This window comes from Zophobas morio, unplaced genomic scaffold, assembly GCF_036711695.1.
Source record: "Zophobas morio isolate AGI-343-1 ecotype UQ-CSIRO unplaced genomic scaffold, CSIRO_AGI_Zmor_V1 ptg000023l, whole genome shotgun sequence".
NCBI classification, from domain to species: domain Eukaryota; kingdom Metazoa; phylum Arthropoda; class Insecta; order Coleoptera; family Tenebrionidae; genus Zophobas; species Zophobas morio.
Window position 1 is genome coordinate 8,954,914 of NW_026972128.1, and position 19,608 is coordinate 8,974,521.

At 31.6% G+C, this 19,608-nt stretch overlaps 5 protein-coding genes across 6 annotated transcripts; 4 read left to right on the forward strand and 1 right to left on the reverse strand.

The window, feature by feature from the left end:
* The first annotated feature begins 644 nt into the window (after window positions 1-644).
* Window positions 645-1,510, forward strand: LOC135133949 (microsomal glutathione S-transferase 1-like). Of its 2 annotated transcripts, XM_064062515.1 has the most exons (4): window positions 645-944; window positions 1,005-1,084; window positions 1,138-1,387; window positions 1,496-1,510. In XM_064062515.1, exons 1-3 carry the CDS (start codon window positions 813-815, stop codon window positions 1,382-1,384), a joined length of 459 nt encoding a protein of 152 aa, XP_063918585.1. In that variant the 5' UTR covers window positions 645-812; the 3' UTR covers window positions 1,385-1,387; window positions 1,496-1,510. The 2 variants fall into 2 exon arrangements, with proteins under 2 accessions (XP_063918585.1, XP_063918584.1); XM_064062514.1 differs by lacking the exon at window positions 1,496-1,510 and having other exon boundaries at window positions 646-944; window positions 1,138-1,478.
* Window positions 1,511-4,212: 2,702 nt separating this feature from the next.
* On the forward strand, window positions 4,213-6,997 carry LOC135133950 (microsomal glutathione S-transferase 1-like). Its single transcript, XM_064062517.1, has 3 exons — window positions 4,213-4,496; window positions 6,511-6,587; window positions 6,640-6,997. Exons 1-3 carry the CDS (start codon window positions 4,365-4,367, stop codon window positions 6,884-6,886), a joined length of 456 nt encoding a protein of 151 aa, XP_063918587.1. The 5' UTR covers window positions 4,213-4,364; the 3' UTR covers window positions 6,887-6,997.
* A 4,865-nt stretch (window positions 6,998-11,862) lies between these two features.
* LOC135133978 (cystathionine beta-synthase) lies at window positions 11,863-15,646 on the forward strand. Its single transcript, XM_064062546.1, has 9 exons — window positions 11,863-12,330; window positions 12,382-12,488; window positions 13,964-14,313; window positions 14,363-14,449; window positions 14,501-14,786; window positions 14,841-15,018; window positions 15,100-15,234; window positions 15,284-15,471; window positions 15,522-15,646. The coding sequence occupies exons 1-9, from the start codon at window positions 12,161-12,163 to the stop codon at window positions 15,605-15,607; spliced, it is 1,587 nt and encodes a 528-aa protein (XP_063918616.1). The 5' UTR covers window positions 11,863-12,160; the 3' UTR covers window positions 15,608-15,646.
* Window positions 15,628-16,344, reverse strand: Trs33 (TRAPP subunit 33). Its single transcript, XM_064062548.1, has 3 exons — window positions 16,158-16,344; window positions 16,047-16,108; window positions 15,628-15,991 (listed from the first exon to the last, which is right to left on the reverse strand). The coding sequence occupies exons 1-3, from the start codon at window positions 16,245-16,247 to the stop codon at window positions 15,664-15,666; spliced, it is 480 nt and encodes a 159-aa protein (XP_063918618.1). The 5' UTR covers window positions 16,248-16,344; the 3' UTR covers window positions 15,628-15,663.
* LOC135133979 (uncharacterized) lies at window positions 16,278-17,755 on the forward strand. Its single transcript, XM_064062547.1, has 4 exons — window positions 16,278-16,500; window positions 16,553-16,951; window positions 17,184-17,362; window positions 17,415-17,755. Exons 1-4 carry the CDS (start codon window positions 16,363-16,365, stop codon window positions 17,737-17,739), a joined length of 1,041 nt encoding a protein of 346 aa, XP_063918617.1. The 5' UTR covers window positions 16,278-16,362; the 3' UTR covers window positions 17,740-17,755.
* Window positions 17,756-19,608: the final 1,853 nt, after the last annotated feature.

A 19,608-nucleotide genomic window follows, 5' to 3' on the forward strand; every position in this document is an offset into this window, starting at 1 on the left:
TGAATTTATGCAACCATAGAGATTTTTCAAATACTTTTATTAATTGCTTGTTATGTTAAATGAATAAATCATTAGTGGACAAGTTACCTGGGTGTTTTAAACACTCAGTATCACACATGTCCAAGCTACATAGATAAAATTTTGGTGTTCTTTTTTGATGTCATTAATTTTTGATAAGTATAAACAAATTTCGTTATGTAACATCAATAATAACGATACTGTACTGCAAAAAAAAACTCCTACTTAATTAAAAAAAACATGCCTAATTTCAGGGTGTATTTATTAGTAAATATCTTTTAAATAATTTTTTAGAAAAAGATTTTTTTGTTCGTTTTTTACAATTCACACAATAAACTGAACAACACACACGAAAACACGCAAACGAATTTTTATTTAAAGTCGTGATCTTACAACACTTCTTTACTTATCTATTAGAGATTAGGGAAAAATTATGGTAATATATATACACAGAACAGCGGATCAAATAGGTAAATGCACATTTTTCATAAAGGTTAAAGCATTTTCGTTTGCATTCCATACCAGCAAAAGCTTTTATTAAATATTATTGCACGCCAGACGTAAAGCTATGACATCAAACACTGACACAAATATGTACCTACGTCAAGAATTTAAAGATCAAAGTCAACTGTAGTTTCTTAAACTGCTTCGACCCTGATTAAAATACAGCAACCAGTATTTTGTAGCACTACATATTTACCTTCGGTTATTCAAAACAGGAAACCCAAGGAAGACCGATATGTTTCATGCGTTTCGCAAACAACAAATTAGTTTTTCAAGATACTCGCTGAAAAATGGAAGTGTCGTTTGAACATCTATTGAGAACTAATCCCGTTCTGCGGATTTATTTGTTCTACACAGCAGTACTCGCACTGAAAATGATGCTAATGACGTTGTTAACGATCAGACAGAGATTTTTAAATAACGTGAGTGAACAATTTGATGAAATGGTGAGAATTTTATGTGTACAATAAAAATAAATTCAGGCCTTCGTTTGCGAAGAAGATGCCGTCTTCCTGCGCGGAGTAGTGTCGAGGACCAATGAAAATGTAGAAAGAGTTCGCAGGTATTTGTGTTTTACAACAATTAAATGGTGATTTCATTGAATCAAATTTTTAGAGGTCACCGCAATGATATGGAAACGATTTATTTGTTTCTTCTAACTGGATTTGCCTATATTTGGACTAACCCAGATCCTGCGTGGACGAATTCGCTGTTTTTGTTATTTACAGTAGGCAGATTTATTCATACATTTGTTTATACTATTGTAGTTACACCTCAACCCGCCAGAGGATTATCGTGGTTGGTTGGATATGTTATCATGGGTTATATGGCACTTAAAACGCTGATTTATTTTTATAATTGAAGCGTGAGTAGGTATTTATTGTTGCATTTATATTTATAAATATTATAAAACTGTTAAAATAATATTTTTGCTAAAGATGTTACTTTTTTTCTAATGATCTTTGTTTTGTAGTAACAGATTTCCCGTTTTCGTATGTCAGTCTGTGATCTGTCGACTGGATTTTTTTCAAAAATGTACTTTCCGAGACTATTCTAATATTTCTTCTAAAACTTTAAGTGCACTTCAGTAGTCTTGAGTATGGTGAAATAGTACTATATTTTTTTTGTTTATTAAATTTTCTTTGATTTTTTTTATTTTATAATAATATATGTAGAATGAAAAGTTTAAGATTTGTTTAAAAACATAGCTAATAGACTTTAAGTAAAATTGATTTACGGATTACAGGATCTTAATTAAAATGTATACAATCAACGTTAAAGCAAATGTGCAATATGTGATCTAGTCAGATCTAGTACTAGTTTGACTTGCCGACATTCACCTACAGCAGATCATCTTCCTCAAACCTCATATCTATCTATGCACTGACGAAGAGTTGTGAAAGAAAATTGCATTGTTCTTTTTATGATAATACAATTTTTTTTTAAAGCATCTTTGTCAGACAAGTGTTGGCAGTTGCACAGAAACGAATAGTGAAAACAAAAAAATATTTATGTTAATTTTTACATTGTTATTAATGGATAAACAGCTGCAATAACTGGAAATTCCGAAGACGAATAAAATACTGGGTTATTTGATGCAATTTTTCTACGTATTTTTTGCCAGAGAGTTCAGAAATAACAATTTCTTGCAAAAAGCGGTTAATAATAATTAACAATTTAATGCAACTATTTACAGAATTTTTATTACCTTCTATGAATTGTTGGTGCACTTTTTCGTTTGTCCTTGGCTTCTATAAAGATTCCAAGTTTTTTTTTTATATTATTTTTTTCAGGATATATTCCATAATAAATATTCATTATTATTTTCCAACATTTTTTAATGCTATTGAGCTCATAACTCCGCTCAGTGGAATAATATAGTATGTACCTACGAGGTGTAAAGAATAGGTAATAAAATAATTTCAATTATGGAATTTTATTTTACGCCATGTCATTAAATTTGGGTAGTCGCAAGCTATAAATAGTAGCGGTTGAGATCTCTTGACGAATTTATTTTATTACAATATTTAAGAGTAATTGGTACAGGTTTGGTCAAGAATGCAGCCAAATATTTAAAAGCATACGTGGTCATTTTGAATAATGTAAAATATTTTTTTATCTGCGGTATTGACAATACTGCGTCTATTTAAATAAGTATATAACCTTACGATAAAAAATTAGAATGTTCGTTCCTACAACCACGTCGTAAAGTGTTTAAAACTTTATTAATTCGAGTGTCAGGGAATCGAATGCTTCAAACCGCCATGCAAATTCTGGTGCAGTTTTGGTTTTGTGTCACGTTGGATATTTGTGGTTTATTAATCTGCCTTCATTTTTTACCTGCGACATCTAAATTAAAAAAATTGGTCTAAAGAGTTTAGACAGTACTTCCCTCGCTGTCGGAAACATGATGACTGCATACCTATTATATTTTTTCCCATTACATTCAAAATAGTGCAACAACATTTTATAATTTAACCTCGACCCTACGACATTGACTGCTCTGAAATCTTACACACACTTCAAAGTAATTGTAAAGATAGTCTAAAAGGTAAATTTATAGTAAATCTAACGAATTCGATTTTTTTAATTGATTGCGCTTCAGAGATGAGGGAAGTTCTGTCTAAACAACTTTTAAATCAATATTTGCACGTTACGCCAGTCACTTGTAGCGTACGCTAACAGTCGCTCACATGGGACAATGAATACAGAAGGATCAATGGAGCGATTCACAATAGAACACAACAAGGACCATAAGGCACTTATGCACAAGCAACAAAAAGGTTTGTCGACGAATAGTTCGAAGAAAGGAGCGTGAATTTTCACAATTTTCACACAAAGGCGATGTCGTCCGATCAAGCAATGTGAATGAGGACGTGACCAATTCAGGAACTTCGTATAACGGAATAAAAAAGGAGAAGCTTGCAAAGAAGTGTACATTTCTGTTGATAAATTAATTATTGTTATAAAATGTAAATAAATGTAGCACATTGTCATAATCAACTCGATCAGACTGTGCCTAACCGACCAATTTTTGAATTTTGATAATTGTTAGCGAACTTTTGCTTCAATTCATTATTAATTCTAGGTATGCTCTAATGTGTGGGTAAAGTGCATTTTGATAATTATACATTTATTTTCGTCGTAAATTTCTAAATTCTGGAAACTTCAACCTCTTCATGTTTTCTCTTACAGTTAAAGTTATTATAACTACTTTTTACTTCCCGAGCGTAAGCAAAGGAAGTATTGTAATCGAGTCCCTCTTTTTTGTTCCTGCTGTGCAAATTGCGCTGCTGTTGTTCCCGTTTCCACAATAGCAATTTTTTAATATAGGTAGGTAGATACTGATAAAAATTATACAGAAATACAACTCATTTGATTTATTGCATGATTATCAAGTTTTGTATTGTGTAACAACATTATGATAGGACTTTGGTCAATACAAATAAAATTACACGCGATGATTGTACACATTTTTTTCTGATACCATCGAAATTCGTATTTTATGCGTTTCAAGTCACTTGGGGTAGGCAACCCATTATACGAAACTAACAAATCCAAATTTTCGTGTTTTTTTTATGGTGCAATCGACCAATTAGGAATCGACTCTCAAACTTGTTCTACATAGAAACATTGTACTTTAACATCAAATTTCAAAAATGCTACGTAATTTTGTTTATGTTCCCTTGATATAGGTTATGTCACGTTACATTATTAAAGTTCAAGTAGGTTTTCGACTTGTCATCGTTATGAGCCGGCTACAATGTGATAAGCAGTAGTTGTATCGCTTAGGTGGTAATTACTGGTTGTATTTTTGAACGCATCTCCTGTTTTTTGCAAAAATGGCGCAAACAATTGATGCTGCGTTTGTCGAAAGCCCATTATTTCGTGCATACTTTTTGTATGTATCAATTTTAGCTGTTAAAATGCTGGTGATGTCGCCTTTGACAGGATTTACAAGATTCAAATTCAAGGTGAGTATTTCTGCACTAATTACTGTGGCTTATGAATTTCGGCAACACTGCATTTTTGAAAATTATTCAGTTTTTGAAGCAAATAGAGGAACAAGTAGGAAATCACCAATCTTTATTTATAATATGTATACAAAATCATGCACTGTCCTTATTCTAAAAATAAGTTGAGGGAAACCACAACCATTAAGTGTTAAATGTTTTTGAATATGTATTACTGTACATTAGCGTTCCTTTAAATACGTTTTGTATGTTGTTGTGTTGAAATTTTTACCATTTTTAGAGTTCGCAGATAAATGTAATAGGTATTACATAATTTCTGACTTTTGGACATTGTTTCATATGTTTCTTGGTTATCTCTTATATTATCTCATAAGTATTACCTAAAGTAGAGATAATTTACCAAAAAGTTATTGTAATTATATTATCTTGGCGTGTTTTTGACGATAATACGATAACAGCAAATTGGAAAACACATTCCTATGTGCCATTTTGGAAGAATCGCCAAGTAAGTTCCGGTACTATACAATATGACTAAAAATAGAACAACTTTGATAAAAAAAATAAAATTACAAAAGCTAGCTTCTGGAACAATTGTAAACATGTTTGGTTGGTTAATTGGGGCTACCAAATTATGACGTCACAAATTGCAATTCTGTAATCGTATACACTTTGCTTTGTCAAGTAGGTATAGGTAGAAAAATCAGTTATAATAAGTAATTCATCAAAACCATCTGAATACCAGAAATGTTTTTTCACACAGCCGTTAACGAAAAACAATGGTGAGAACTTGACCGTTGTTTTCAAAGCCATGAAATTACCATTTTTTTGTTGTAAAGATAAAAATGTGTTTAAGTCATAGATACAACATGGCAAAACAACGATATAAAGAACAATGTCCTTTTTTAATCAGGTCATGATTATTCATTATCATTTTTAATTTTGATCAATTTTAACATTGATCCGTTTTTTATTTTTATACTTATACTATATAATACCTATATAAAAAACTCCTGTTCTAAACCTGATTGAATTATTCGCTCGTTTGTTATCATCGTTATGCTTATTTACCCACTTGCACTTTAAACATACATTCGGGTGTTCTAACACTTCATTTATCGCTAAACAGGTAAAAATTAACCTGTGCAAAAAATTTGGTCTAGTAGGTGAACAAAGCTCGAACAATCCCAACATGGTGCAAATATTAAATCATAACAATATACTTTTTCAAAGTTATTTATACCATTCGTCTCTTCTTGTGGCAAAAGTGTTGGCACTGTCCGCTTACACCATGTTCGAAAGGTTCAGAAACATGGTAAGCCATAGTACTTTGAATAACATAGTGTGCCGTCAATTAAAAAAACAAAATTTGTTTATAAATTTTCTATTATTAAACGTTTTTGAACACAATTTCCACGTCAGAATTGCAAACAATGAATCGTTTATTGTGTGGCTATTTTGTGTTATGTTCAGTATTTCTTGGTTCTTTTGGTGAGGATCCACTAAATACGACGTCTTCACCAAGTCTGAACGATACAAAAAACGTATTATTTAAAAATCTTCAAAACGTGTCTGACCCAAACCATACTTGGAATGAATCAAAGCTTACAGAATCAGTGCCGAGTGAACTAGCTGAGAAACCTGAAGACCTTACAATGCATACGACTTATTCTATGAAAAATAGTACCATGCGGTTAACTACGCTGACTACAATTCTTCCAAAGTTCAAAATCGAGAAAACAGGCGCGCTAGAAATAAATGGAACGGGACTGGAGTTCGAAAGGGCTATTGATATTGGCGAAAATGATGTAGATAAAGGAAATAGTGCTAATCGTATTGAAGTTGGACAGATTAGTCTTTTAATTAGTGCTGTAGCTCTTGTTGTAAAAGCGTTGTTGTAATTACTGAATAAACGTATAATTTGTATTTTGAGTCTTGAGACGACTAGCGAAAAAATATTTAAGACATGTTGATCACCATCATAATAGTTTCTTAATCTTAAACTTTTCTCTTATAGGCCTTTGCAAACCCTGAAGATGGAGCGAGCCTGAAGCTGAAACCCCGTGTAGACGACCATGTGGAAAGAGTTAGACGGTAGAAAATCATAATGAAATATTTTTTATTCGAGTACATTGTTTTTTTTTAGGGCACACTTAAATGATGTTGAAAATATTCCCTTGTTCATCATTGTTGCATTTATCTTCTGCTTGACAAATCCATCAGTGGCGTGGGCGACTCTTCTGTTTAGAATATTTACTGCTGCTAGGTTCATCCATACGTTCGTCTATGCAATTTTTGTCATACCACAACCCGCCAGAGCGTTTGCTTGGGGAACTGGCTTCTTTATAACTGGCTACATGGCGTTCCAATCTATAATGTACTTTTTGTTGTAACGTGTATATTTTTTAATGTAAGTGTGCACTCCACGTTGAAGTAATCACAGTGTGTTATGAAAGTGCCTAACGTTTTGCATTTATGAGAATAAAATTTTTGTTGTATAGGTACACGACTAGTTATTTGATAAATGAAGGGGTTTTTTTTCCTATATTTTTTATTACACATAACATGTAATGTTAAATTATGAACAATTTTCGGTGATCCCTTCCTCTGCGATCTCACCGAGGTATTAGACCCAATAATACTCATTACATTTTGTAATTATCAATTACAATGTGATTATGTCCATATGGAAGTGGACTTAAATTAGTTTTGGAATAAAATTTAATTGAACCTAATACATGATTGGAATAAAACAGAAATTTTGGATTTTTTTTATTAATGACTACAGTTTTGGAGATTATTTTGAATGTGACATTATGCCCATAAGTATATCTCAAAATTATGAAATGTGGGCTTGGTTAGTTTTGGAAAAAAACCTTTTCAAATAATAAATAAATACTAGGGATGTACCGACTAGTGGCCGACCGGTCGGATAAGCCGACTATTCGGCCGTTTTTCATCGTCGGCTGGCAGTCGGCGACTAGTCGGCAAAACAGCCGATCGGTCGGCTTTTTTTATTAAAATGAAAATAGTATAGAACACAATTAAACCCAGTTTACAGAAGCTCAATTAAATCTTTAATTGCTATTAAATTTTTAACAGGGCGTTAAAGTACAACGTGACCGACTCTACGCCAATCAGACGTCGCTAATGGTCTTGTTAAATGCGTGATCAACTTAATCTCAGTTAAAATATTATATAAACTGGCCCTAAATTGTGTCATTCTTTATTTTTCTACAGAGTTACTACAAAAAAATTAAATGTTAAAATTATCCAAACAAACTTTACACATTTTTTGGAAAACGAAGGAAATTTAGTTATTCTTCTTATTAAAATAAAAGAAATCTTTGAGGTAGTCAGAGAAATAAGAAAAAAACACACTGTCTGTCGCATTTATAAACCGGTTTTGGCAAAGCCGAACAGTCGGCCGACTAGTCGGTTTTTACTGGCCGAACAATCGGCTAGTCGGTTAGTCGGCCAAACCTACAGTCGGTACATCCCTAATAAATACACATATACTCTACAGTACGTGGTAATACATCGTACCACGTGAAGATGAATATATATATATATATATAGAAGGGTAGGTATATATACTACAAATTCAATAAATTTTAAAATGTGTACATATAGAAGACGCTAAAATTAAATAAGATCCAATTCCTATAATTTTCGACATAGTGTTGTGAAATTTATCTAAACAAAACAGAAAAATGAGTTATAAAATGCATTATCAAAAGTTCGAGTGTTGTAACAATAATATTGTTACTATTATCCAGGATATTGGGAAATTTATTACTAAACTTCAGGATTAAAGAACAAAATAAATTGTTGCAACAGACGCAACGAAAATAAATTTACAATGTACATAAATTGATTGCTGGGTTAGTAAATTATGTATGTGTCTATTCATTTGGATAGATAGATTGTAATATCAATACGTAACTGCATTTCTATAATTTATTCACAAACAATCACATTATGCTACATACGTATTTCGTATTTATTTAGTTTCTGAAAATATGTCTCAAAAAATAAATAAATAAAGACAGAGGGAAAGAAAAAGCCTGTAGTTTCCGTAAAAATTCACGCCTCATCGACATTACTAGAAAATTATTTTTCCAAGCCAAACTGTGTCATATAATAAGCTAAGTTTTTACTAAATTCAAAAACTAATGGTGCATGATGAGGTATCAACATTCCATAGAGATCTTATTAGAACAATGCCAGCTGTTGTGCAAGCAGTGGGTGGTACTAAAAGTGTCAGTACTACAATGAACTGGATTTTGGTGATTTGAAAGAAAGGTTTTTTATGGTTTTCCGAAAAAGAAAATGTAAGTCTGCGACGCCTCCTCATAATGACACATTATCGGGTGTTTGCTGCTCATTTGTCTTCTTTTCTGTTAAATAAGACTGTTGCGTTTATTTTTATGTGTGTGGAGGAGGGATTTATATTTATAAAGACACACAGCTAACTAAGTAAGTGGCAACGGAGTTTTCGATTACATCTGCTTTTGCAAGGATATTTTCATCTGTAACAAGAGAATATAGAAATTGGATAAAAAAGTATCCTGTTAATGTTACATCAAAATTCGATAGTTTATACATACATTTAAAAACTACCAATTTTTGGAATAACTTAAGTCAGTTATCACGTTTGAGTGTGATATCACACATCTCTATAAAGTGGCGTAATTAATATCCCCGCAACCTTTACGTCTTTAAATTTCAGTTTCTCAGTATGTGCTTAACTTCGACTGTTTATGTTTATACTTCGACCGAACTCGACTACTAGCACAAACATCAGCGAATAAAACAAAATGAAATTTGGTTGATTTTGTGTCCTCAACACAGAGCAAAGGACTGATTGATTAGTTCATACTCAGTTTTTTCTCAAAAACACTCATAAATTTGAAGAAATTCGGCAAAAATTTAAGATGACGGATAAATTTTTACCACGTTTCAAATAATCTTAAAATATTTGTAGGATTTCACAGCATTCGGTTTTTACAATTTCAAAGTTACACTGTAAAATATTGTCATACAATATTGATTTTTCTCCGAACATCTGGATGCTAAGGGTATAAACTCAACACGGATTCATAAATAACACATGCAGGATGTAGGAATATGTTACTTTATAAAATTTAAAGAACATTTTTGTTCGGCAGAATTCTAAGATGACGTCATAATTTTTTGCGAAGGCCTTAAACGAACAAGTTTTGATATTTTCTTGCAATTTGCAATATTTCAGTACATTCGCTTTTGCAATTTTCATGTTAAATTGTAAAATACAATTTTGAATTTTTCCCCAAAAATCTCGATGTGTAGGGTAAAAACTCGACACGGATTCATGAATCACACATCCAGGAGTATGCAAATTAAATATAACCCAAAAAAAGTGACAAATTAGTAGTAAATAAAATGGTACGTTTCAGCTCACATTTTGTTTTTTAATTTATTATAAGGTGCTTTATCATTTTTAACAGGCTAATTTTGACGATGAAGTGTTTTTTTTTTATTTTTATTTTTTATATAAAAAGTCAAAGTCTGCGGTTTCTATACGGATCCGCTCGAATCATAGTCAAAATCTTTAGAAATCCACAATTTTTTAAAAAATAACCTCAAAAGTGGGGTGAAATGTTAAAAAATATGCATTAAAAAAACTTCACGACAAAAATTGCTTTTTTATTTTATTTTATAAAAAAGTAATAAAAAATTTCAACGTCAAAATTGGACATGCAAAAACATGATAAAGTACCTTAAAATAGATGAAAAAACAGGTAAAATAGACGAAAAAAAAATGTGAAGGGAAACGTACCATTTTACTTTCTAGTGATTTCAGTTTAGAAATTTCATCTAAAATGTCCGATAATCCAATCCTTAAACCTGAGTCATTCAGATGAGAATTGGATTTGAAATAATAAACAGTGCTTTTGGAATCACGTAAAATTATATTTGGTAAATATGGATTAAATCGACAAACTTCTAAAATCATGTCATTATTGTTTTAGAGGCGCATAAACGAAGAAAATTTGATTAATTGATGTTTCAAAATTTCAGAGTAGTTTCAAAGTTAATTGCAAGTTGTTGTAATTTATAATGGTTTATAACCACATGTGCAGGGGTATCTTATTTTATAAAATCATCTCCAAAATTTACAGTAGTAGATATTAATATTTATGCCGCTAACAAATTCTTGGTAGGGACGATTAGCCAAATTTTGGTCATCTGCACGATATTCGTAATACACATATAAAATTTAACAACTGGTTCAGTAGTTTCGGAGAATATCTGTCTAATAAAAATCCGGACAGACGGCAGACAAACAGACAGACGAAAACGGGCGACCTATTGTTTCGTACTGAATTTACGCTCTGAAAGTAAAAAGATGCTCTTATTCTTATTTAACATTTTTTATGTGTGTTATATTTTTAGAAATATGTATTGTATGTGAAAAATGTAAATCATTGTGTGGGGTTATCAGGTGATTGAAACAGTACTTGCGTTTTGGCGTATTTATTTTGATGTTGTCGGTAGGGCAGATATAGGAAGAGTCTTGGAGTTTGTGAAATTGAAATGAAAAGAAAGGTCGGTAGAAAGCGGTGGAAACAATTGTGGGTTCTTGGAAGGTATTCGAAATCTGGGAAAGGATACGTATTACTGAGAAGGGTGAACAAAAGATAGGTTTTACGACATGCAGGTGGACGAAGAGAAAGTTTCGGGGTGATACTGGGAAGTAATTAAAAACAGATTAAGTACAAATATACAAATGCTATACAATTTTGTGGGACTTGCCAGCCCCCACAATTGTATCAAAAAAAGACAGTTTCGGGGCACAATCAAATTATTTACGTCCTCTTTTTATAAATGAGTTCGCTCACAAGTAACCCTTTAAACTGTCTTGAATAAAAGAATAAATAAAAATCTTTAAATTAATCAAACGACAAAATTCTGATGTCTCAGAATATCTTTGAAAATACAAGAAACTATCATTCCTAATACGAAGTGAAAAATTGCAATCGTCAATTTATCCAACTAAATAAAAAAAATGCTGACATCTCTCAACAGATCACGGCAAAAAAAATTACCACCCTCTATATTCGATTATACTATTACTGAACATACGTAGTCTTAACTTAGTTCACAATAAAAAATCCACAAATGATTTATCCCTTGATTTAAATAATATTTTTATCTTTTTAAAGATAAAATTATGGCAAATAACTGATAACCCAATTTAAGTAAATCACTGCAATCGATGTTATTTCCAGACTAAAATAAATAAATCCGCGTTTAGCAATCTCGCATGACCCTGAATAAAAAATATCGCGTCTTAACGATAATTGCCATCATTTTATCTCTTGAACGCGCTGTTTCTTGCCCTATCCTACAGTTTACTTCGAGAGCCGACAATATCCCGACCAAAAAAAAAATATTACCACAACAGGTGTAAACCAGTATCCAACAGGTAGTTAACCAAGCACGCTTTGCCGAGATTCGCAGCTGCACTTCACCAATAGTTCACTTGCGCTGCTGGAATTCCATTGACGTAATAATTTACAGACTACACTACACAGTCGTTCGTCACAAAAGCAATAACTCAGTCTCACCCTAACCTAAACCTGTGTTTTACTGGAACTCCAAGAAGTACAGACCAATCAACAATGGCTGAAGTGATAAATGGACAAAGTAAAAAGCTCCAGTGCACGAAGTCCGAATTGAAGTTCGTTTCTACCCTCAACGACCATTTTTCTACCCCTGATCAGGCACCTAAAAAGTGCACGTGGCACAAAAATGCATTACCGGAGGCGTCTCCACATCGAAGGGCTGATTGGTATGGGGTGAAAAATTGCAAATGGTCATGATTGTGTTTTTTATTTTGCAGGAAGGTGACAGATAAAATTTTGCCTGATATTACAAAGGCTGTAGGGAATACTCCCCTTGTGAGGCTTACTAAGATTCCGAAGAGTTGTGGATTGGAATGTGATGTGTGTAAGTATATTAGAAAATAGTATAAGGAGTAATAAATAATTGAGACTACTACATATAGTTGGTCATATTTTGAATATCTGGTCCTGTTTTAAAGAACAAAAGTCTACTTTAAATTAATTAAACTTACTTCTCTCTTCTTTGAATTATTTATTAATTTACAGACAGATTCCAGTAGTTACGTTAAAAAAAAATTAAACGCAAGTTGCACTATATATACCTACTTGTATATATATTATATTTTTAGACACGTGTTTAATTTTTAAAGTCAGTGTACTTCTAGTTTTGAAAATACATAGTTCGTTCTGATAAAGACATTTCGTTCGAATTTAAATTTTTTGATAAAGAAAATGCGCCAAAATTCCACAAGAAGCACAAGATGCTAAAACTTACGTCAACTTAATGCATCAACCTCGTGTAGTGCGTTTAAAATTAATTATCGTTTTATTTTCTAAATTAAATGTCAAAAGTCAAATGTAGTAACTAATTATTGATTATGAGATTAACGTAAAAGTCCAATGTCGTGATTTTTTACGCATATAACCGGAAATTTGCGGTTTTTGTGTACATTGATAAGATAAGAGTATTTTTTAGCCAGTTTATTGTAACCACATTGAGGTTTAAATATTAATTATACTAAAAAGGTGTGCTGTAGTTATCAGAGGTTGCTAAAAAAAATACAAAACAATTTTAAGATGTATTAGCATACGATATTTAAACTTTTTGTAATCGAGTCCATCGGGAGATGTGCAACTTTCCTGTTTTCTCGACGTTCCACGACCCCTAGAACACGAAAAAAGTGGTTTCCCGTTTCCGTCTGTCTGTCTGTCTGTCGGCTGTGTCATTTTTTTTAGATATAATAGGGTCAAAAGGTGGTCACTTAAAAATAATGTTTGAGAAGTGCTATCAATTACATATAAATCATACATTGACAGACAATTAATTTTAACAAGAGTTCGTTTAAGACTAAAAATTGAATCTTGTGCTAAATACGTGTTAGCATTTACATTTGTTAATGTCAAACGAAATTATGTTGGTACTTTTTGAAAAATCAGCGTATAAAGCAACTGTCAGAAAAAGCCGTGAGAAAAATTAACAGAAATTGACAATTATGAATAATTTTAACGTCAAAGTTGTCATTTAATGTTGTATCAATGTGAAGTAGCAAGATTTTTACATAAAAAACTAGTAAGATAGATGTGATTTGAAAACTAAACAAACATAAATGACGAATTTGTTTATTTTACACTTGAATGTGACACTAGTAAACCATATCGTGTTTAAAAGTTCATTTAAAAATCTTATCTTATATAAGAGTCGTTATTAAAAGGAAAACATAACAATACTTCATAAGATTATTAGCATTTATAGAATCAAAAAAAAAAAAACAAGATTGTAGGTATTTAAAAATTCATCGCTTATAGTGAACGCATCACTTGATAGTTTGCATACATTCACAATTTCCTTCTTCCACATAGTTGCCAAGTGCGAATTTTTCAACCCTGGAGGTTCGGTAAAAGACCGTATTGGATTTCGCATGGTGGAAGATGCTGAAAAAGCCGGTCTCTTAACACCGGATTCTACCATCATCGAACCCACTTCCGGAAATACTGGAATAGGATTAGCTTTAGCCGCAGCGGTTAAGGGATATCGCTGTGTTATAGTAATGTCTGAAAAAATGTCCAATGAAAAAGTTGATGTTTTGAAAGCACTTGGGGCTGAAATTGTGCGCACGCCCATCACAGCCGACTCGAATTCTCCAGATGGATTATTCGGAGTCAGTTACAAGCTCAAGAAAGAAATCCCGAATTCGATTATTTTGGATCAGGTAAGAAACCAAAAAAAAGAAAAGGTGAAATATATAGGTTTTGTAATAGTACAGCAACCCGGGGAATCCCTTGGCGCACTATGACACCACAGCGGAAGAAATTTTGGACCAGTGTGACGGACAAGTCGACATGATTGTACGTTATTGTGTTTACAGGTGTCTGTATTTTTTACAATGTTGATTCTAGGTTGTTGGAGCTGGAACAGGCGGTACCATTACCGGTATCGGCAAAAAATTCAAAGAAGTGTCTCCAAACACGGTGATCGTTGGATCTGACCCATATGGATCAATTCTAGCGCAACCAGAAAAGATGAATGAGACTGATGTGGACTTTTATGAGGTGGAGGGTATAGGTTACGATTTTATCCCAACAGGGTTTGATCGCACTATTGTTGATAAGTGGGTGAAGGTTGCTGATCAGGAATCACTAACCATGGCTAGAAGACTTATAAAAGAGGAGGGATTATTGTGCGGTAAATTCTTCTTGTCTACTTTTTAATTTAATATTTACCATATTTGGATTATAGGTGGCAGTGCTGGTGCTGTTATGGTCGCTGCGATAAAAGCAGCCCGCAACTACAAAAAAGGGCAAAGAGTCGTTGTTATTATTCCTGACAGCATCAGAAATTATCTCACGAAATTTGTGTCAGATCACTGGATGGAAGCTAAAGGGTTCAAAGAATGCGTTAATGTTAACAACCACTGGTATATATTTTATTTTACTTAAGTGATAATTTTTTTATTAACGGTTAGTTTGATAAATTAATTTAATGGAAACTTTTATAGGTGGTGGGATGACAGTGTGTCTATGTTGAATTTTGAACCCCTAGTGACAGCCACTGTGAGTATGCCGTGTGAAAGAATTCTCCATATAATGAAAAAGCAAGGTTTTGACCAAGTTCCCATAGTAGATAAAAATGGGTAAATCTTACGAATTTCTAGTTACCATAAAATCAATTAAATTTTTCAGCGGTATCTTGAGTGTTGTGACCATGCAAAAACTACTAAATGTGCTCATCAGTGGTAACGCTAAACCCAGCGATTCAATAGAACGTGCTTCTGTTACTGTCTTCCCTAAAGTTATGATCACTGCCAACTTAGGTCTGGTTTCAAGAATTTTGGAACGCGAAAATTATCTCATAGTTCTGGAGAAACAAAGTAACTCAATACAGTTATTAAATAATCACTTATTAATATATTTATTTCAGCTACAGAACAATCAACAATAGAAAAGCCTGTTGGAATAATAACAGCAGTTGATCTGTTACAGTACGTGTCTGATAAACGCAAATGAATAAATAAACAAAAAATACATTTTATATAAAATTGAAAACATTTATTTTTCCCTAATTATGTCCTTTGCACTTGTATATGAAATTTACATGAGGGCATATTCTGCACTTCAGCTGTAACCAGACATCCAATCCCTAGATTTGCTAAGCTACCTCTAATAATCCCACACGTGAACGCCACAAACCTGGGGGCTACTTCTAAGTACTGTTTCCCACTTGACAATTTTGTTAGAAACCTGAAGCTATTGTCTTGTAACACGTAAACCCCTTGGTGATTTGTTCTTAAATTATCAATCTGCTTTTTGTAAAGAGCAGACCAAAAATCAGTGCAAATAAATTTCATCGTATCAAGCTCGTCTTTAAAGCGAGGCATCTCCTTTGTTAACCTAATCAAATTGTAACGTTAGAATGTTATAGCGCACGCAGTTATTTCATATGTACCTCTCTATTATCCTGTACCCTGTTGAAAACCCAATGTACTCGATGTTGGATAAATCTTCATCCTACGAACAACTAAATGATCATCGATTTTAGCAGTCGTGATACTGTTACCTTTCCTTCTTTACTTTTGCCTTCATTTTGACTTATTATGTAATTTATAAGTTCGGAATGTAGAAATTCGAAGACAGCATCGTCTGACATTTTGAGGTTAGAGTTAGTTGTTGTGGCAGGTTTGACATTGTTGACGTATGATGTACGTCAAATATGACATATGTCATCATTTGTTTTGAAAATTGTTAATTAAATAACACCCATAATGAATTTACCGCGTTACAAATTTTCTAAAGAAGCAGAACCACAGTTATTACAGTTTCTAAAAATTGCAACAGAGCAAAAATCACACAAGAATTGTAATTTGGAGAGTTACGAAGTATGGAAAAAATTATTACCACTGGTAAGTGCTGTCAGTTATTGCGCTAATGTAGTCCTTAATAAGAGTTCTTTAGGATCCGACGTTAATTAAACAAGTTAATGAATTTCAAACTCCACCAGTGGCCATAATTGATTTGTGTTCTGATGAAGAACCACAACCACAAGATGTAGATGTACCGGATGTACCATTACAGAGTGAAAATGAAGGAGAAATAAATTTAAGTGTCAGTAGTGAATCTTCCATAAGTGATATAGTTTTGGTTATTAAAGAAAATCTGCAAACGCAGAATGACGTGTCAGACACAGCTAAAGAATATATTGGGAAGTGTTGTAGCAATGATTTAGACTTGCTGTTTAAACTGTTGGATCAAACTTTAACTAATGAAGAAGTTTATTATTTTGGAGTTGCTTTGCAGGGCATAATTACAAATCTTTTAGTAATTCCTCTGTGTCATCATTTATTAATGCCAAAAGTAATTTGTTACTTTATTATTTTATCATGAACTTGAAACAGTTTTGAACGCAACCAGTAATACATAAATCTTTCAATCTATTTATTATTTATGGATTATTTATTCTTTTATAGCTAGTAGTAATAATAATAAATATATGTTTATGGTTGCTTTAAATTTTTTTCAGGTTTCTTATGTTTAAATAATCCTCATAAATCTAGGTATACAATAATTTCAGATTTTTTTATTTTAGATAAGGAAAGAGTTTTGCGATAAATTACTAATATTGTTAGAACAATTTAGTCAAAATTATTCATCAGTGTTGGAAGAAGAATGTCTCGTGGTTCTTAAAACTTTATCTCAAGACGAAATCGCAATTTTTTTAGAATACATGAAAAAGCTAAATTCAAGGTTCCAAGCTACGTTAGTGAGGTGTGTATTTAAAATATGTGTAAACCCACATTTTAGCAAAACGAATTTCCAGAAATTTTATACTTGCTGTTGAAAAACTGGATGAGAATTGTTTAGTGATAGTAGGAACTTTACTCAATCATGAGGTTGAATATGAAGCTCTGAACAAATTTGTTGAAATGCTGTCAACTATTGCGGAAGATCGTGATAAGGACAAGAATTTTGGTAAATTATTGATGAAGGTGGTTGAAGTTTTGGGACCTAATATAGTACATGTGGAGAAACCTCTCAGGCACATAATTTCGGGACATAAGTCCGTTTGGAAATCAAAACTACAAAAAACATTTAGCAGTTGTTATGAAGATAGTCAGTTGTTTTCACAGAGTTTTCGAGATTAAAAAAAGTGGAACTAAATTCATTGGTGTATGTTTTTTTAACTTCCATGGTTCTCAAAATTAAGCAACAGTTTTGAGTGGCTTTTTTTCACTGAAATACCCTGTACACTATAGCCTCTATATGATGTAGTATGTAGTTACAAAAGGTTGTGGAATACGAAATTGTGGGTTTTTCGTTTCCGTCTGTCATTTTTAGACTCCATTCTTTTTTTTTTCATTTATAGTCTGAGCTTTGATATAATTTCTGAATTATTGCGAGTTTTGAAGACCAGTTTAAAAAGAAATTGGTCGAACGTTATTTCGACAGAACTTCCCTCGCCCGTGAAGTATGGTTCAAGAAATCTAGAAATCCTTGAAAAATTACAAAAATTGTTCGTGTTTTTTGTTCTGATAACCTCCATGAACCTTCAATTTTCCATTTTTTTTTGTTTCTTCAGTTTTTGATTTGCAATTAGTTGAATCTTTAAGTTTAAAATTTTCAGATTTTCGGGTTTCCAACTTTTGAATTTTTCAATTTTTAGGTTTTGCAATTTTTTCTTGGTTAATTTTCTTAATTTTTTCAATTAATTATTCGACTTTATAATTTTTTGGTTTTTTCAATTTCTAATTTTACGGTTTTTTAATCTCTTTATTTTTACAATTTTTCGATTTTTTTAATTTTTTGTTTTTTCAATTTTTGCCATCTGCGATTTTTAAATTTTTCAGTTTTTCGATTTTCCAACTTTTGGATTTTCTAGTTTTTAGATTTGCAATTCACGAGTGTTCGATTTTTACTTTTTCAATTTTTCATGTCTTCAATTTTTCGATTTGCAATTTGTCGTTTCGGTTTTTTAGTTTCTTTGTTTTTTCAATTTTTCGGGTTCTCAGTGTTCTGATTTTATGATTTTTTTTAATAAGAATTTTTTAAAATTTTTCGATTTGCAATTTTTAGATTTTTTAATTTTTCCTTTCTTCAATTTTATTAGATTTTTCGGTTTCATGATTTTTGGAATTTTTCTAGTGTTCGTTTTAAATATGTAATAATAATAATAATAATTTTAAAAATAGTTCACTTTTTAAATTTTGTGATTTTAAGCATTTTTGTATTTTTCAATTACTGGATTTTTAAATTTTTTCATTTTATCGATTTTTCAGTCTCGATATTTAGTTTTTCAATTTTTTGATGTTTCAGTGTTAGTTTTTCGACTTTACAATTTTGACGATTCTATAATTTTCCGATATTCAATTCCTATTTTCAAAATTTTCGATTCATTAATTTTTTTCGATTTTTAAATTTCTCAATTTTTAGTTTTTCAACGTTTCAATTTGTAGTTTCTAACTAAATGGAAAAATTGTCACACTGAAAAATTAAAAATGAAAAAGTATAAAATGAAAACTTTGAAAACTCGAAAAATTGAAGAAATAAAAAATTCAAAAACCGATAGAGAAATTTTAAAATCGCAAAACGAAATATGTATTGTAAAATCGAAATATTGAAAATTAAAGAAACCGGAAAATCGGATAACAGAAAAATTGCAAACTTGAAACGAAAAATTATAAAATCGAAAGAAACATTAAAAAAAATTAAAGAAATGAAAAACGAAACACTATGATATAAAATCGAGAAAATGAAAATTAAAAAATTCGGAAAATGAAAAATAAAAATCAAGAACTTAAAAACTGAGAAAATGAAAAATTGTCAAAAATAGAAAAATTAAAAATTGGAAAACTGAAAAATAGAAAAATTGTAATATCGAAAAATTGCAAATCGAAAAACTGAAGAAACGAAAAATTGAAAAACTTGGAGCTCCGGAAAATAATAAATTGAAAAAATCAATGTTGAAAAAACGCAAACTAATGAAATCCAAAATCAAAAAATGGAAGAAAACGAAA

Excerpts from the sequence above, each read along its gene's own strand:
- LOC135133949 (XM_064062515.1), top strand. The coding sequence starts at position 813 with ATGGAAGTGTCGTTTGAACATCTATTGAGAACTAATCCCGTTCTGCGG. Across the intron at positions 945-1,004 it reads GACAGAGATTTTTAAATAAC|GCCTTCGTTTGCGAAGAAGA; the intron begins GTGAGTGAACAA and ends AAATAAATTCAG. Across the intron at positions 1,085-1,137 it reads AATGTAGAAAGAGTTCGCAG|AGGTCACCGCAATGATATGG; the intron begins GTATTTGTGTTT and ends TCAAATTTTTAG.
- LOC135133950 (XM_064062517.1), top strand. The coding sequence starts at position 4,365 with ATGGCGCAAACAATTGATGCTGCGTTTGTCGAAAGCCCATTATTTCGT. Across the intron at positions 4,497-6,510 it reads TTACAAGATTCAAATTCAAG|GCCTTTGCAAACCCTGAAGA; the intron begins GTGAGTATTTCT and ends TTTCTCTTATAG. Across the intron at positions 6,588-6,639 it reads CATGTGGAAAGAGTTAGACG|GGCACACTTAAATGATGTTG; the intron begins GTAGAAAATCAT and ends GTTTTTTTTTAG.
- LOC135133978 (XM_064062546.1), top strand. The coding sequence starts at position 12,161 with ATGGCTGAAGTGATAAATGGACAAAGTAAAAAGCTCCAGTGCACGAAG. Across the intron at positions 14,450-14,500 it reads ACGGACAAGTCGACATGATT|GTTGTTGGAGCTGGAACAGG; the intron begins GTACGTTATTGT and ends TGTTGATTCTAG. Across the intron at positions 15,235-15,283 it reads CCCATAGTAGATAAAAATGG|CGGTATCTTGAGTGTTGTGA; the intron begins GTAAATCTTACG and ends TAAATTTTTCAG.
- Trs33 (XM_064062548.1), bottom strand. The coding sequence starts at position 16,247 with ATGTCAGACGATGCTGTCTTCGAATTTCTACATTCCGAACTTATAAAT. Across the intron at positions 16,109-16,157 it reads GCAAAAGTAAAGAAGGAAAG|GATGAAGATTTATCCAACAT; the intron begins GTAACAGTATCA and ends AGTTGTTCGTAG. Across the intron at positions 15,992-16,046 it reads GGGTACAGGATAATAGAGAG|GTTAACAAAGGAGATGCCTC; the intron begins GTACATATGAAA and ends CAATTTGATTAG.
- LOC135133979 (XM_064062547.1), top strand. The coding sequence starts at position 16,363 with ATGAATTTACCGCGTTACAAATTTTCTAAAGAAGCAGAACCACAGTTA. Across the intron at positions 16,501-16,552 it reads GGAAAAAATTATTACCACTG|GATCCGACGTTAATTAAACA; the intron begins GTAAGTGCTGTC and ends AGAGTTCTTTAG. Across the intron at positions 16,952-17,183 it reads ATCATTTATTAATGCCAAAA|ATAAGGAAAGAGTTTTGCGA; the intron begins GTAATTTGTTAC and ends TTTTTATTTTAG.